This window comes from Saccoglossus kowalevskii, chromosome 5, assembly GCF_978046115.1.
Source record: "Saccoglossus kowalevskii chromosome 5, keSacKowa6.1, whole genome shotgun sequence".
In the NCBI taxonomy this organism is placed as follows: domain Eukaryota; kingdom Metazoa; phylum Hemichordata; class Enteropneusta; family Harrimaniidae; genus Saccoglossus; species Saccoglossus kowalevskii.
This window is the reverse complement of record NC_140645.1, coordinates 42,306,345-42,322,722: the sequence shown is the minus strand read 5'-3', so window position 1 is coordinate 42,322,722 and position 16,378 is coordinate 42,306,345. Positions and strand designations below refer to the sequence as shown.

The 16,378-nt window shown below is 37.7% G+C and overlaps 1 protein-coding gene across 1 annotated transcript; it reads right to left on the bottom strand.

Annotated features, from left to right (window-relative positions):
- Positions 1–438: 438 nt before the first annotated feature.
- Positions 439–12,190, bottom strand: LOC144360349 (uncharacterized). The gene is made up of 3 exons (XM_078013151.2): positions 5,816–12,190; positions 5,081–5,174; positions 439–4,410 (listed from the first exon to the last, which is right to left on the bottom strand). The coding sequence occupies exons 1-3, from the start codon at positions 11,710–11,712 to the stop codon at positions 4,357–4,359; spliced, it is 6,045 nt and encodes a 2,014-aa protein (XP_077869277.2). The 5' UTR covers positions 11,713–12,190; the 3' UTR covers positions 439–4,356.
- Positions 12,191–16,378: the final 4,188 nt, after the last annotated feature.

Sequence of the window (16,378 nt, the reverse complement as noted above, 5' to 3'; positions counted from 1 at the left end):
TTGATAATATAAGTAGATAATTGTCACATTTTCATATACCCTGACGTTTGCAGTTAATAAATATCCTACATCACGTATATACCGAGTTACAATGAAATATGTTGAATAATTCTTGAGAAAATAGTGAAATAAAGTGTAACAAGTTAGAATTGTGCTAATTGTTATGCAAATTAGATTAATATCATGCAGATACTTCAACGAAATTGTGCTCAGCCTTTCAGTTTATCCTATGCAAGTTTCATAGAAATGCCATATATATACAGTACATGTTTAGATATCAGTGAAACAGCGCATGCGCACACACATCCACGTTAAACTCAAATTGGTGTATACGTTTTTTGCTTTGAAAACCAAAATTTAATTTTTTTTTGCATTTTTCAATGCTATAAGTTTTCACACGGGAGCCATAACATAACAAAGAAAACAAACAAACGTCAATTGCGTTAGTGTATTTTATTATAGTTTTAAATTTGCATATATTTCACACACCATTATTTACATTTATCATCGAAAAGGTATATTTATAATGTAAGATACAATGCTAAACTGTAAAATATTATCGGTACAATAATAACGACCGTGTTCGTGTTAATAAAATAAAAATAGACAACATAAATCACATGGAACACTCTTTCTACAGACTGATTTACAAGCCGTACGTCCACGTCATCAACAAACATTGAATTGTAAATGGCTTTTTATTAAATCGCAAACTGTTCTTTGGCAATTTTCATTTGAATTTATTGATGTGCATGTTATATGTCTATTAGGTTATTGTATTAGGACCTTTGAAAAATAATTTAAATTTAAAACACTTTGTAAATGTTACTGTCATCGTCCAGTCGGCCTAATAAGCCATTCATTATGGTTACTTTGGTAACGGCAATTCGATCGTAAATTGACATTATTACTATCTTCGAGAATAGTGAAGGTGATGCTAACATGAATTAGTCACATCTTTGCTTAAATTAAGCCAACACAAACATCACAATGAAAATACTAAGCGTATTGTATTCTCTGAAATTCAAAACAAATGGCAAGTTAGAACCACGCACGGACTGTTTGAATTCACACACCACTATTAAGGTAGAAATCTACTCATATTTTTTGATAACGCTGGTCATAAATCGCATGGTAATGTTTATTGATTTATTATATACAATCATGAAGCAATTAATAAAGGCCATGGCACGATGAAATAGCATTAGTTTGTGTGTTACGTTTTTTTGAGAAATTTGTCTATTTTTAAAAACAATTCAAGAGAACACAATGTTGAAGAAGAATTGCATTTTTGACACTTTTTAAAACCCATACTTTTGAAATAATTCAGGACAACAAGAAGTACTCATCATTAACAATATATGATTTTTCCAGCCTATATCACCACGCTAGATTTTGAGATATGGCATAGGAACCTATGGTAAAATCGTTATAATAAAGTATTAACTACAATACAACCATAATTTTCTAGAAATTAAGGCAGGTGACCCCGAAACAGGTCAATTCCCTTATATTGCCTTGGAGTATTGCAAAATGGATAAATTCTGGGTATTTTCATTTATCAGTAGACTTCTAACTTAAAGCGTGTGATTATATAAAAGCGAGGAAATGCAAACTGGATGAAATTAAATCAGTATTAAATATTATTATTTAAATTGACTTGACCTATTGACTCAATGAATAAAATAATCATTTTTAAAGTGCATGTAGCGTGAAACCTATATCAAACTGTAATGTGACCCATTTACAAAGTCACAGTTAAATTAAAATATCTGTGATTTAACACAGTCGTGGGTAAATAATAGGTGGGGTTTGTATATAATAATTGACAATTCGCCTGAGTTGTTTGCAAGTTCCAGGTACTTGCTAATTGTGTTTTTGTCTGTTAAAGGCGTATGGTCTTTGGCTGACTTATATATTCGATATCACAACATATTATATTCGAGGGTTCAAGTTGGCCACAAGAAACGTTGCATGTAGTAGACTTTATATTTCTATAGGGAAAATTACAGAAAAAAAATCTCACACACAGTAGAAAAAATACAAAAACATTATTGTGTAAAAAAAAATTCTTTTTAAAAACTAGGTGAAGAAGAACAAAATAAGTTGCACAATAGCTCTATCTCCTCTCTCACAGAGTTTTGATGGCTTAGCTCATTCCTGTGCAAAATGGCGACCGAAACGAATGGGAGTCAAAGGTCAAGTTGTCTGTAACAGAATTAATACAGGTTGCAGTACTATCGTGCGAATGAGTTACTCATTACTGCCGAGTAGTTGATTGAATGATATATACAGTATTCGTAATTTTTAAAATAACAAATAGAACTAAAAGAGAAGGGGAACAGCGATCACTGTATGGAATTGAGAACAGTCTAACCGACGACCAATTTCCAGCTAGACTGCTTGGAGGCGTCCATGTAATAAGGTTTCCCGCCGTTTATGATCATGCAGTATATCACTAAACGCGGCAAGCATTCATGTCGGAACACTTGTCAACCACTATAGGTGAGGTCAATCAGGTCAGGCCGTATTGACTTGGTTGTCTGGGTCAACTTCCGTTTTTCTTTATGCATGCTTTGTGTATTTGTTAAGGAATATTGAACCGAATTCAAACTCTGCATTACTGGGCATGTCATTAAGCCCATATGCATTATGGGAGAAATATTATCAATAAATGAAACTTGTATCAATTTGCAAATTCCCCAATATTAACATAACACCGACAACAATGTACCATTTTTAAAATTTCGACGAGATATGAAGAAATGCTTTAAATGATCAATATTGAGACACAACGGTTAATGTAAAATGTACTGATATTCTAAGACTTTTGCTTTTTGTATAGGTGTTTCCATTTTTTGAGCTGTTTTCATTTTTTGTATTCTAACATATGAAGAAGTGACATATAATATTCAATTTGCAATGCAACGCTAAGAGCAAGCTTAGCATTGGCATACTTGAAATTCAAATTAAAAATAAATCTCGTAGTACACCGCAGAGTTAGAACTGAAAAAACGCTATAAATAAAAAAAAAAAAAAAAAGGCTCGCACAAAGACTAAAAAAGACAAAGACAAAACGTATAGGAAGAAAATAACATTAAAGTATCTAAATAAAAATATACGAGTAAAATGGTGAATATTGACGAGCCTGAGAAATCGAGATTCAAGGCAAACAAAACATACATTGAAAAGAGCACAGTGTGAGTAAGCGTAAGCGATGCTTAAATTTGCATATATTTGAATATATATAGGATATTTGCAGGTTTGACATTTGATTGCAAAAATGAATCCAAGTTCTCAGAAAATTAAATATTTTATGTAGTTGAAAGGACATTTTTTTTTCGTTTCTTTTTTCGTTTTTTGTATTTGTAATCGATGTGGTATCGAATGCACATGGTTAAATACACGATATGCATGCATAAACATCACCTAGACAGACAGAGCTTTTTGACGACAAAACCTAATGAAAGGGTGGCTGTGTACATAGACGCCCTAAATGACGAACAACACCAACCTAACCAAATACAGTTGTCGCTTTCAACGAGATAGCTTTCACCTCACCTGCGCCATGTTGTGACGTCATAGATCATTTGTTGCTGGAGGACGCGACTCCTAGAAAAGGTGTATTTTTTCATTGTTTTCTGCAAGCTGATCTATCTTAAATCTGTGTTATGTAGCCTTTCGTATTACTAAATGTTTTGAGAGTATAACAAGTTTTAAAATTCAGAGAGGACTGCCATCAATTTCTGAATACATACACAGTGCAAGTGTCATAATCAGTATTTTACAACGAAGTAAGTGACGTGTGCTGCCAATAGAGGGCATACTTTACATAACATGTACAAGTCAGGAGTCGGGCTGTCTACTGATATCAAGACTTTAATGTGAAAATGTATTTTTTTGCACATTTTGTAATAAGTTTGGTCGCCTTCCACACGTTTTTTTTTATTTCAAACAAGTTCTACTAGAAATTTGTCTGATTTTGCTCACTGATATGATTAACTTGGTCACAATGACCCTGAATACACCTTTTCAATGAGTCACTATTGCAACAACGTGCTTTTAGGACATAAATGGGTGACATGTGTGCCATTAAAAGCGTCGATTTCGTTTCAATCTGTAGTCTGCCATCAATAAAGATCCTTTTTTTTCGAAATTTGACCTCAAGCTAGATGACGAACGATTACACAATTAAAATAATGTATATATATATCGAATTCGCATACGCCATCTAGTGATAATTAATGAATTATTTCTAGTACTTGTTTAATCTGGTCAGGTCGGCATGCAGTTTTCGAGTCTTCTTAATAAAAGCATGGTGTGTTCTTCAAATATATGAAATCCAATCGATCAAATTTACTGCGTTATACGGACAACATGGTTCTCTCCAAGCGGGCCTTCAATGATATCCTACAAAATAAAATTAACTATCTTATTTTAAGCAGCTTTTATTCCCCACAGTTTTGTTTCGAGAAAAATTAATTTCTATTAATAATAAATAAAGTACTCTACAGTATAAGTGTTCATTGTTTTACCCAAAGGTATACTATTATTGCGTTTATGTTACATATTAAATAGTTGACTGTTTTAAAATATAAAATTTAAAAATAATGTAATATCAAATATCAGTAAAATTATTATTTCTGTACAAAAAAATAAAATTGGAACGATATATTTTGCCTTATTCAATTGTGTGCATCTTTTTTTTTCATGCAATTTAAATAAAATATTTCTGTGCCTCGTTAAATTTTCTCAAAATGGATCATCACAGTCACCGATATCGTGGCTCCTGTTTACTCGTGTTCCCACTATATTCGCAAAAGAAGTTTTTGCGAGTGGGAGCGGTTGTATTGTTTGTCTGTGTGTCCTTGATTGTCGGTTTTGTTTTCCGGGTCACTCAATGCAGTGCACATGAACAATAGTAGCTTTTTCTGAATATAATAGTGAACGGCTTATTTTATTTAAGTTTTTTTTTTCATTTGTGGAAATAATTTGATAGAGCAAGGCGAAAAATTTTATTTAGCTTGCAATCATTAACATAAATATGTTCCTAGTTAGGGGGTTCGATTGATTATCTCACCTCTCCTTGCTTCAAGCACCATTCACCTCCAATCACGTACTTATACTGGTAATCACCTTCTTTGAGATTGAACTTGGCGGAAAAACACCTTTCTCTGTAAATGAAAAATAATTTATTATGCATTTTTTTCTATGATCATGTGAGTTAGAACAACAGTTATATCGACATGTAAAGTAGCCAAGCTTTCAAAGATGGTTTTATTTAAATAAATTGTTTTTGTAATTACCGTACAAATCAATAATGCTCTATTTATGCCTTGTTATATTGCATGAAATTATGATTTGTTGTCAACAATTATATATCATATTCGTTCCATATCAAATGAAAAACACGCATGCGTGTTCTGATTTTTGTAAATTGCTTTATCGACTGAATACTATTGTGCGTGTTTAAAAAAAGTGTCACGATTACAATACAATGAGTTCATCAACATGAAGTTTCAAACAGCTTTATTTAAAAGCAGAGGCTGCGGCACGAAATGTTACATGGGGGGGGGGGATCTGCTCACCAACCTCGCGCCTAGGGCCCGACATTACTAGGAGGTCCGGGGCATGCTCCCCCTTAAGAATTTTGAAATCAAGACCCTCTGAAACGCTATTTCCTGCATTTGAGGAACAAATTTTGCTGATACAAAGGGTTTCAAGCTTCAGCCCCTCTGCCTACCCCCTGTGCCACCGCCACTGAAAAGTGCTTGTTTTCGACGATATTGCATTTTGAACATGATGCGTACTGTACCTTTCATCGAATGTCATTGCACACTCCCTCCAATCCGTGAACTCCCCGGCGATTTGGACAGTGTTACCACTATCGACATCATTCCATCGAAACAATACGGTTGTTACACCAACATCGCTAGATCTGCTTTCAGACTGGTCTTTCGACAACGGGGTTGATGAATCCATCAGGTTTACGCCCGCCGACGTTGATTCTATAGGACCGTCGCTGGATTTCGTTCGAATGCACTCTTCAACGTTGCGAGGTTCAACCGCGCCGTGTACGTCCGATTCGCCTGCTAAGACGTCGCTTTGTGTATTGTTGCCGTCTGTCGGGGGTTCGCTGCTATCGGTGTCGGTGCTAACCTCGTATGAAGTGCCTTCGTCATCAGTTATAGTGATGGTGAACGGACAGGGATCTATGACGTCATCTAACTCTTTCTCCAAACTGTCTTTTTTCAATATATTTGAACTTTCCCGTGCATTCATTGACGGTGAAGCATCTTCAAACGTGAAACAGTTTGAGCAAACCATTGTCTCTTTATCACTATTTCCACCTACCGTCGACATTCCTACTTCAGCGACACTTATTTCAGCTAGTACAATGCCATCGTCGTCGATTAAAACCATCGCTTTATCGGTTTGAAGGATTCTAATAGTAGCTTGACATGCTTTATTTTCTCTAGTACTTGTCCAATTGTCGATACATTCAGAAAAGGTTTTGTCAGTTTGTTGTTCATTGTCATGCAATTTATGTCCGATTTCCGCATCTTTGGCGCTGGCGGCTAAAATAACCGACTCACCCGTCCGATCTGTTTCTAATATTTCGTCTTTAACTTGGGCAACAGCCAGACTTGTCGCGCTACACGTTCGATCATCTCTACCAAAAACTTCCCGTATTGCTTGACTTCCGTTCGAAATGTCTGTATTCGTAAAACCATCTTTCACATCCGGGTGTATATCGACCGACGTCCCTCTATCTGCTGTACTTGAGCCGATCTCGTCAATTTTCAATTTCAGATGTTCGTTTTCGAACGAATCCTCGTTCGCAAGTTTTTCCTCAGCGGCTATTAAACCATTTTGAATTTCCGAAATCAATTCGTGTAGGTCATACTCCTCAGTCGTGGAGGGTGTATTTTGATTTTCTGTTATTACGTGACACTCGTCATTGATATTTACCCCGCTGTCATTACTCTTTCTGACGCTCTCCGCAATAACATTTTCCTTGAAAGTGGTTGATGACCTCGAGAGGTCGAGACTGCAAACTAAACTTCCGTGCGCGTGAGACTCAGATTCGTTTCTTCTCTTTATATATTTGTCCACGTTGTTTTCACTCCCATGTGCGTTTGCTCTTGTCTGTTCCAACTCATGTTCTGATTGTATCCGATTGGACAAGTGTCTAGATTCAGGTGTACCGGGGTCTGTTTCATTCAGTGCTCCGCTTCTATTAACTTCTTGTTCTGTTTCATTTACTGATCTCCCATTGGTCGAAAGTTGGGAGGTTTCGAGCTTGTCATCAACATTGATGTGTTGGGAATAACGGGTCGCCTCAACCTGTTCTGCTTCAATATCGGACACATTTTTAACCTCGTCCGAGACACCAAGTTTTGCAACTACTTCATTTGTGTTGTGATCTACCTGTTTTATCTCGTCGCCATCGTTACTAGTCGTAGTTGTGTTTTTCCCGCCTAATATCGATTGTGCTTCAGAACGGACATATTTGTTCTGAAGCTCCCCAATATCTTGTTCCGAATCGTCCGATTTTAAAACCCCCTTCTCATTTTGTGTAATATATTGTGATTGCTGCTCAGAAATGTTGATGTCGTCTGCTTTTTCCGTCACAGTGCGGACGACACCTTGTTCAATTTGACTTACTGTCTCAGTCTCGTGTAAATGCGCCTCTGATGTCACACAACGCTCTGTGGCCAGGCTTCTATTTTCATTATTATGAGCATATTTATCATACGTAGTAATTCCACCGCGGTCTGTCGGCCCATGTGTATGTTCGTCTGCTAAATCATCCGAACTTGTTTGGTCAAAAACTATTTCTTTTCCATCAGGCTGAAAAGATTGTTCAGCATCTGCGGCGGCATGATGACTCTCAATTGTCAATCGTTTATCTCCGTGCTCTGTCACAAAACTGTCGACTCTTGTTTTGCGGTTATTAAAATCGTGAACATTATCGTCTTCAGGTGTCTGTTTATAGGCAGCTTCGTTCTCGTTCATCCCATACTTAATCGCAGCGCCTTTCTGAAAGACGATGGTGCTATTCTCACCGGACGCTGATTTTCCCATTTGATCGGCTGTCACTGTTGTACACGATCGATGTTCAGTAATTACACTGCTCACACTCTTAAGTAACTCGCGTTCCGCGAACGAGGATATCACACTCTCTCGTACATCCATGTTCTGTTCATTCTCATCCATGCCGTAAATACGTTTAGTCACTGTACTCTCCAATCTATCTTCTGTTTCTAGTGATGATTTAGTGACATCACTGTCAACAATTTGACCAAACTTTTTGCCTCCTTTCCAATTCTCGTCTGTGGCTAATTCGGCTTTGATTAATGCAACTTCTTTATCGTCCACTGATTTCAAATTAGTTTTTTCTTCCGCCATTACGTCAGTTTTGCCGATGATCCCAATCTTGGAAGAAGTTGGCAAGATTTTACTTCTACTGTCAACATCAACATCCTTACCATTGCCCCTGTCGTTATCGTTTATATTGCTTTTGGTGATTATTCCCACAGTTGCCATGTCGACAGCACCCTCGTCCGCATAGTTGCCTGAAAATAACAATGCATTACCATCTTTGTTGCAAGTTGATTGACCGATTGAACTATTGTTGTCCGACGATTTGTGATTGTCTCTGATTTGTGCGGGTTTGTTCTCCTGTCTAACTTCATCCATGTTGACAGGTGTACTGGTTGCTATGCCTTCTGTACTGCCAATACACTCTTCGACAAAAGACATTACACAAGCTTCCTCATGTTGCATGTCATTTCTTTCTGACAAGTTGTTAACTTCCGACATAAATGTAATGTCGCTGTCGAAAGTCGGATCATCAGATTTTCCAGTGTGATCTTTTGATGTTACTGACGATATCTTATTCACAAATTTGTCATACAATCCAGACTCATTACATCGTTTAATTTGATTCTCATCGGACGAGGATTCTAAGATTTTAGAATCTGATTCGACGTTGCCAGTCTGCCCCTTTTCTGTATTTAGCAGACCAGTACCTTCGTGACTGATGGTTTTCACTAATTTGTTGGTATTTTCAATAGCAACTTCATCGCTATTATCAGCAGTAATTTCATTACGATGTTCATCTTCTTTCAGAATAACTTGAACATCATTGTTCAGTTTGTTTTCTTTTGACAACGGTGACCTTATTTGACTTTGGTTTGTTTCGTGGCGTTGAGTGAAATTCTGATCTGTTGTGTTTTGAAGCGTCACCATCTCCTCGTTCCCGGGCAGAACACGACTTGTCGTTAATGTGGGTGACACGTGGCCAGTAGGTATACAACAATCGCCAATAACAACACCATTGTAAACTTGGTGGCGAATTGCTCCATTTGCAGTCTCGATATTCAAACTGTCAGAATGAGGGTACTCGCCACTCTGGTATTTTTTTATTGGTTGTTGGTTTTCTATTTCGTCCGGATAAATGTCAATACTCTCTAATTTAGTGACTGAAAAGTTTGTGAATTTAGTGTTGGTATTGTTCAGCAATGTATTCAAAGTTGAATCACGTGTGGTTTTTCTCGTCTTATCAAAGATGCCAAGAATTCCATCATTGGTGATTGACCTGCTTTCAAGAAAGGTCACATCGGTCGAACTACCAGCAACAACTTTGTCTTCGGTAGGGTACAATGATTTTTTAATATCAGTAGGGTGAACTATCGAATTACAACTATCGCCACTATCGGTCGCTGCAAGTATTCTTTTGTTTTTAATTGATTCATTATCGCCCACGTCGTCTGGCAAGACAGATGATTCAATATCCTTTGATGATGTTTCCTTGCCATCAGCTGTTTGACTGTCTGTGTTAATCCTGGTAGTAAGACTGTTCTTGGGTTGTCCAGAAATAAATTCAACCCCAGTTTCTTCTGTTATGTGCGCGTCATCACCAGAAAATGACCCTCTGATCTTTTCTGTTGAACTTTCAACGATATCCGGCATGACACGTGACTCTAATGCCACTGATGCAGCGACTACCTCAGTATCGGTAACTGTGACAATTTTACTACTAAGCGTGGAAGAAAAATCCGTCCCTAACGATGTGTCTTGTTTCCTGTCGTCCAGGTTCGCTGATGACTCGCGTCCCTGTTCATCAATGAATGGACGCTGTTTTTCGCTAAGCTCATAGCTGTCGTCTGTCCATGTTTGCCCGTAACATTTTGTGAAGCTTACTATCATTTTACTACCGGTTTCCAAGATTGACTGATGTTCTAATTCTTTCATACGTGCGATGGGTTCATTACCATATGCTTCTACAGTGTCTATGTTTTGATTATCCATATCACTCTTATTTACATAAAAAATTTCTGTTTTTAGAAGGGTTAAATCCGTCTGGCTTTCCGCGTTCGTTTTCAATCCCCTCACTTTTTGCAGACCTAAATCACTGGGGACCAATTTCTTAAGTTTCGTTTCATCTCCGCGTTTACCCGTCTTCCCGGCTGTACTTACAATGTGCGGGAGAATGGAATGTTCTTTTCGCTGCAAATTGTTTTTTCCCGCCTCTTTCGCGTAGACAGACTGTAGTGCATCTCCTGTGAACCGTTCATTTGGTGGCGTAGCAGCGCGAGCGTTAGTTTGTGTTTCATCTCTACTATGAGTTTCAGCTTTTATGTCTTCGTTCACTGTTTTTACTCGGTGGACTGAATTTGTATTTGTGACGCCAGTCTGCGTTGCGCTAAGTTCTTTGATGGTCCCAGAGTGCAGGTCTTGGTCACTCATTTTATTCGACAAATCCTCGTTAACAGTCACTGGACTCGGGCTAGTAGGCGGACTTACGTCATCAGCAGTTGAACCTTCTGATCCACTGCTAAACATCAAACTATTGAAACGACGGTTAATATAGTCCCAAAAAGCGTATTCTTCATTGCAGTAACGCTGACATTTTTCTTGGATGGAAAAAATCTGCTCCGGTGACCACATCGGGAATCGAAATAGCGGGAGAACTTGATTGAGATTTGTCACGACCGCCCTCTCGCGGTCTTTGTAGAGAAACCATTTCTCAACTGCTTCAAATAACATGAACTGTTCCTCCACTTTTAGTTCATTGTCCTTGAGTAGCGATACAATAATATCAAGCGGATAACTGAGCCACGAATCTTTCGAGATAATCCCTTGTATGTTGTTTTTTAATGCTTTCAGGCAACTTCGCCGGATCTTCACCAACTCACTGGCTTCTCTTACGTAACCATGCATGATCCATTTAACGACGACATCAAGGTCAAAGTTCGTGTCTGTACCTGACTCAAGGTAATGACACATCCACTGTAAACACATCAACGTCATGCTATCAACTTTGTATTTGATAGAAAGTATCAACAAGGGTATGACAATGTCTGTCGAAATACAAATTGAACCACTGTAGAAATACCTTAAAAACTCAGGGAAGACATCTAAACATTCCTCGCACTCAGTCAACTGTACGACTGTGTCCTCGACATGGCCCGTGTCCTTGAAAACTGCGTCACCAAATAAACTACGGAATATGGGACTGACGCGGGCAAGTATAATTTTATGCGCGTAGTACTCTTTATTTGATATCACCAAACATATATCACTCAGTTCACGCTTGTTAAACAAATCCGCCAACTGCTCGGAAAATAGCGGGGCGTCCCGCACCTGTGATCGGCTGAAGTACTTCAAGTCCGTTGTCAAATCCACATCGCTCTTCAGCGCCATGTTTTATGTTTGTTGGCACAGCGGCAGTCTGCCTAATATACAACCGAGATCCGAACAAAACGAAATTAGCGAGAATCAAAATAAGCAATATGGCGTCGTCAATGTGCCAATGTAGGAAACATTCTATCGATGATTTTCGACAATGCACGTATGTGTATATAGAATCCACTATATCGTTGTATGGTTACGACGCGACGTACACACATTACACTGGCGCGCATAGTAATACATTTCCGATCGAGCGTTCAGGAGGAGTCATGAGATCTCAGTGAGCAGCAAAATGACAGCTAGCTGCTGTGATCCATTGTGACCGCAGTGTGTCGGTAAACACCCAGTATATCTACGATGACACGGTAAGCACACGTTCTATTCCAGGTCACTCATAATTGTGGAGCCCTCACGACCCGTATGCTGTTCATGCCTGCAAGCTGTACGGTGAACACGTGCCCACAATATTTTTTATCATTTCCTGAACTTTGCCCCATCTCATTAAAAATCCAACTACCTTTGCAATTGACACAATAGTTAGTGGAAGTGATACAAATATATGCGGGGGTTCGATTATATATTATTATGATGTATACACAATGACGTCACGAACGTAAATGCGGTTGTTATCTTTCGCTTTGTCAATAGTCATTATAATAAAAGGTCTCGAACGAGGTGCCATGCTATCATAACACGTTTGCGAAAGCCATTACGATATCACAACACAGAGCCGTCTACTAAACATGAGATAAACAACTTACGGCATTCCAGTTAACCCCCCATCGTCATATCCGTGATGCCCGGAGCATTTGTGGCGCGATCTGCCGGCGATAAATTCTGTGGATTTGTTTATTCGGTGCTCGCTCGAAGTTGGTGAATTTCGTCGTTATATTTAAGTACAACACACCGTAAGCACATTCAAACACAGTCAGGGGAAAATATCTAAGTGAAGTGATCATAGTTTTTTTTAAATGCCCGTGTTTTCTTTTTAGTTGTTGAATTTGGGTGCCACTCACCTCTATTCCCGCCCTCTCCTTCTAATGTTTGAACAGTAACATTGACACAACCTCCACAACTAGAAGTTGCTCTACGTGACAGAATTCACCCACTGTGACCGGTCAATGGCTTCCCGGTAAATTAAAAGGAAAGTAACACATTTACAATTGTTAGCCACAGAACTGTGATTAAACCGCCACTAGTCATCAAGGCTGAACAATAGGTAATACCAGAATCATGAGATTTATTGAGCAGGGTTCAATACACAGGCTTATTATTGCTTGTATTTCGATAATAAGTTCCAGACACTAATCGACAAACACAATAACAACTGTAAATACGGCTATAGCTAGTCAATGAATTTTAAATTAATAATTACTTCTATTGTTCGGACTATAAACTGCATCGTTACATAACTAATATGATGATGTGAAATGTGCTTCTGGTTGTTAGCCGTTGCTAACTTCTGGACGCACATTACACTGTTTGTGTACTGTATTCTCTTGGGATACATGGGTAAAGCGTGTTACTATGCGACTATTAATCCACATACCGACATACACATAGAAATGCCTTTCCTTTGTTCCATGATTTATCTACCTTTAGTTGGTAATATCACCAAGCATAGGTCATGATGACGACCGGCATTCATGTTTAACGATTCACGTCGTGGGCGTGCACTAAAATTTATAAAAATAATGTCAAATAATAACTTAACAATTCCTCTGGCACAATATCTGAAATACAGCTTTGTTATTAGACAGCAGCACCTACTTAGTCATTGACTTTTTATATATCTATTATGTGTTCATTGGGTTTTAGTTTTTATATTCAGTTTATAGTTTTTGTTGGTGTTTCATTTTATTTTATTATATATTTCCGTTACTAACTTCAATTTAGTCTGTTTTGGTTGTCTTTTAAACTATTAGCCATTGTAATTTGATTAATTTTTAGCTGTAATTTTCTTTTGTAACATTTAACCTCCTTCAGTAGGTTGTTACAAGTTAATAAAATACATAGCGTGTCACTAAGGCAATTTTGGATATATATGTGTGACTTTGCAGTGTCCTAGGTGGTCCGAGGCGTGTGGATGTACAATAATAGAGGTACCCGTGTGGATATGTACTTCTGTGTTGCTTTGCAGGCGTCCGGACTAGTAGTCTGAAGCAATACTGGTTGTACCTTTACGCGGCTTGACGTCACGGTGTCATGGTGCGCAATTGTAGTCAATTCAGACAATACTATACGAACCTCTATGTGGCGTTGTGTCCACATAATCGCGGTCTGAGACGGGTATTTGAGGCAGCAGTAGATTCACTTCTATATGTAGTTCTGAGCGAGTTCTCGCCCAAGTCAACTCTCGTGGGGGAGGCGGTATATTTGAGAATTCATCAATAGAACAGCATTATAATAAATAAAATGCAATATGAAAAAAATGATAGTAATTATGTACATACGGGGAACTAAATGACAAATTAGAAGACATATGGTGATGCATTTTAATGTGTTTATGAGACAGCTGGTATGATGTAATTTACATGGTGCAAACGTTGGTGGATACAAATGCAGAAATCAATTACAGTGCTTGACACTGAATTTAAGTTGCAAAACAGAACTATTCACGTGAAAATATTTTATGATCTTAATTTACGCAAATTATTTGAATACATCTATTCATTCAAAGCTTGTCTGAATGACGGCGATCGTTTCCGTTTCCTGTTGTATGTGTTAGAATTTCCTTTGTCAATTATTTTGAAATAATGTTCCAACGCGCGTGGGTTAACCAACATATTTTCAAATTGTTCTGTTCCTAATTACGGCGGGCCCTCGAAATTTAAAACAATACAGATCTTAGTGAATTCTCGTGTTATTCTTCATTGCACGTGCACTTGACACGGGAAACAATGTTATATATATATATATAATAACACACATGTAATATATACACCCAACGTTGTATTTGATATTGATATGACACTACCCTCGCACCCGTCCTGTTCGATAGGAGACTTATAGAAAATTACAAAACGCGTGTAAAATATGTTTGTTTTAACTTTTTTATATATATATTCATTTGTCGTGACAAGTGCCCGTCACGGTAATGCAATGCGCGTTAAATAAGATCATCAAATATTGAATTTCTGAATACTCGATAAAAATATCAAATACATTTAATTCATTTTGTAAGCTAAACATGCTTCTATCATCTGAGCATGTTTTTAACTTACAGAAGTTATTTTCTATCCTTTATTTGTAATTGTGTAGCGTGATATTTAAATTTATAAAACTGATCAACATTCAGTTGGTTCTGAACTTGAACATTTTCAAGGGAAACATGATATACTAGTAGTTGATATTTAGCAGCTTGCCATCGAACCCAGCCTGTGCCGTGCGATGAGCGGGTATTATGCATTCCACGCGTCGCATGCGTCTCACGGGTCTCATTTGAATACGAATCGTCGAGAGGATTATTCTCCTGGCTTGATCAATCGAGTCACAAAAGGCTATACTCAATCATATAATATAAGGTACAGATTGAAATCAAATTCAAATAAATGTAATTGTCTCGAGCAACTGGTGTTTACCTTTATTTCTACCTTTCAAAAAAGTTCATAGCACGAATGTATGAGAGTAGACGAATGCGATTCGGGTGTTGCTGTGAATATATTTCTGTAAGCCAAGTGCTTGTTGTTCGATCACGTGACCGACATTGTACAAGAGCGTTAACCACAACATAATGCCATTATAGTGTACTGTCACGATAAAAACAAGTCCGCTGCGAATTAATCTGGGCAACGTAATGCACCAGTAACAGATTCGCGCTTCAAAACATTGGTGTTAAGTAACCACTGACCCGTACATTATTTGACAGGGTTGAAGTACAACTTAAGTAGAATTATTCACATTGGTATCACTAACAACATGGTCACGGTTGACCCAGCCTGGTATTGAAGGCGTTCGTCATTTAATAACCGGTTTGTTCTCATTAAATCCTATAAAACTGTGTTGTTGTTCTAATGATCCAGCAGGATATTCATTACAAAAAAGTTATTTTGTAAATAATCGGAGGGGATTTATTCTCGTATATCACGTGACCTAACGGCTGAATATGAGATGCAGTCATAGAGCGAACGCAAACCTGTATGTGTAATCGACACGTGACATACTTGCTACGATCGACACGTGACATACTTGCTACGATCGACACGTAGCTTATGGAACCATCAGAGGCGAACGCATTGACACGATATCACTAAAAATAGAACACCCGTTACACCCATGTGGTGTTTACTTAGATATAAATACAATAAAATGAATTATATATTAGATATAATAATACATTCTTTTATCATCTGGAACTGTACAATTTGCATAGCAATGTTAATCACCACTCATTATACAAGCATGACACGTCACAGACACTATTTGATGCGACATGAATAAATGATATCACTGTCTGATGTACAACGGGACGTCTAATGATCGTTCGACTTTTTTTGAAATACAGACTTATTCGTCTGCACCCAAATATCTATGACGTGTTGTTTCAAAATGATAGTTTCACTGTGACATTCTCCTATCCCACGCATTGTACATTTCTGTAGGTGGCTACACATATAACCAATTAACGGAGTGTGTTATCAAGCTGGTTATTTAACAATGTAAATTACGATAAAATTTA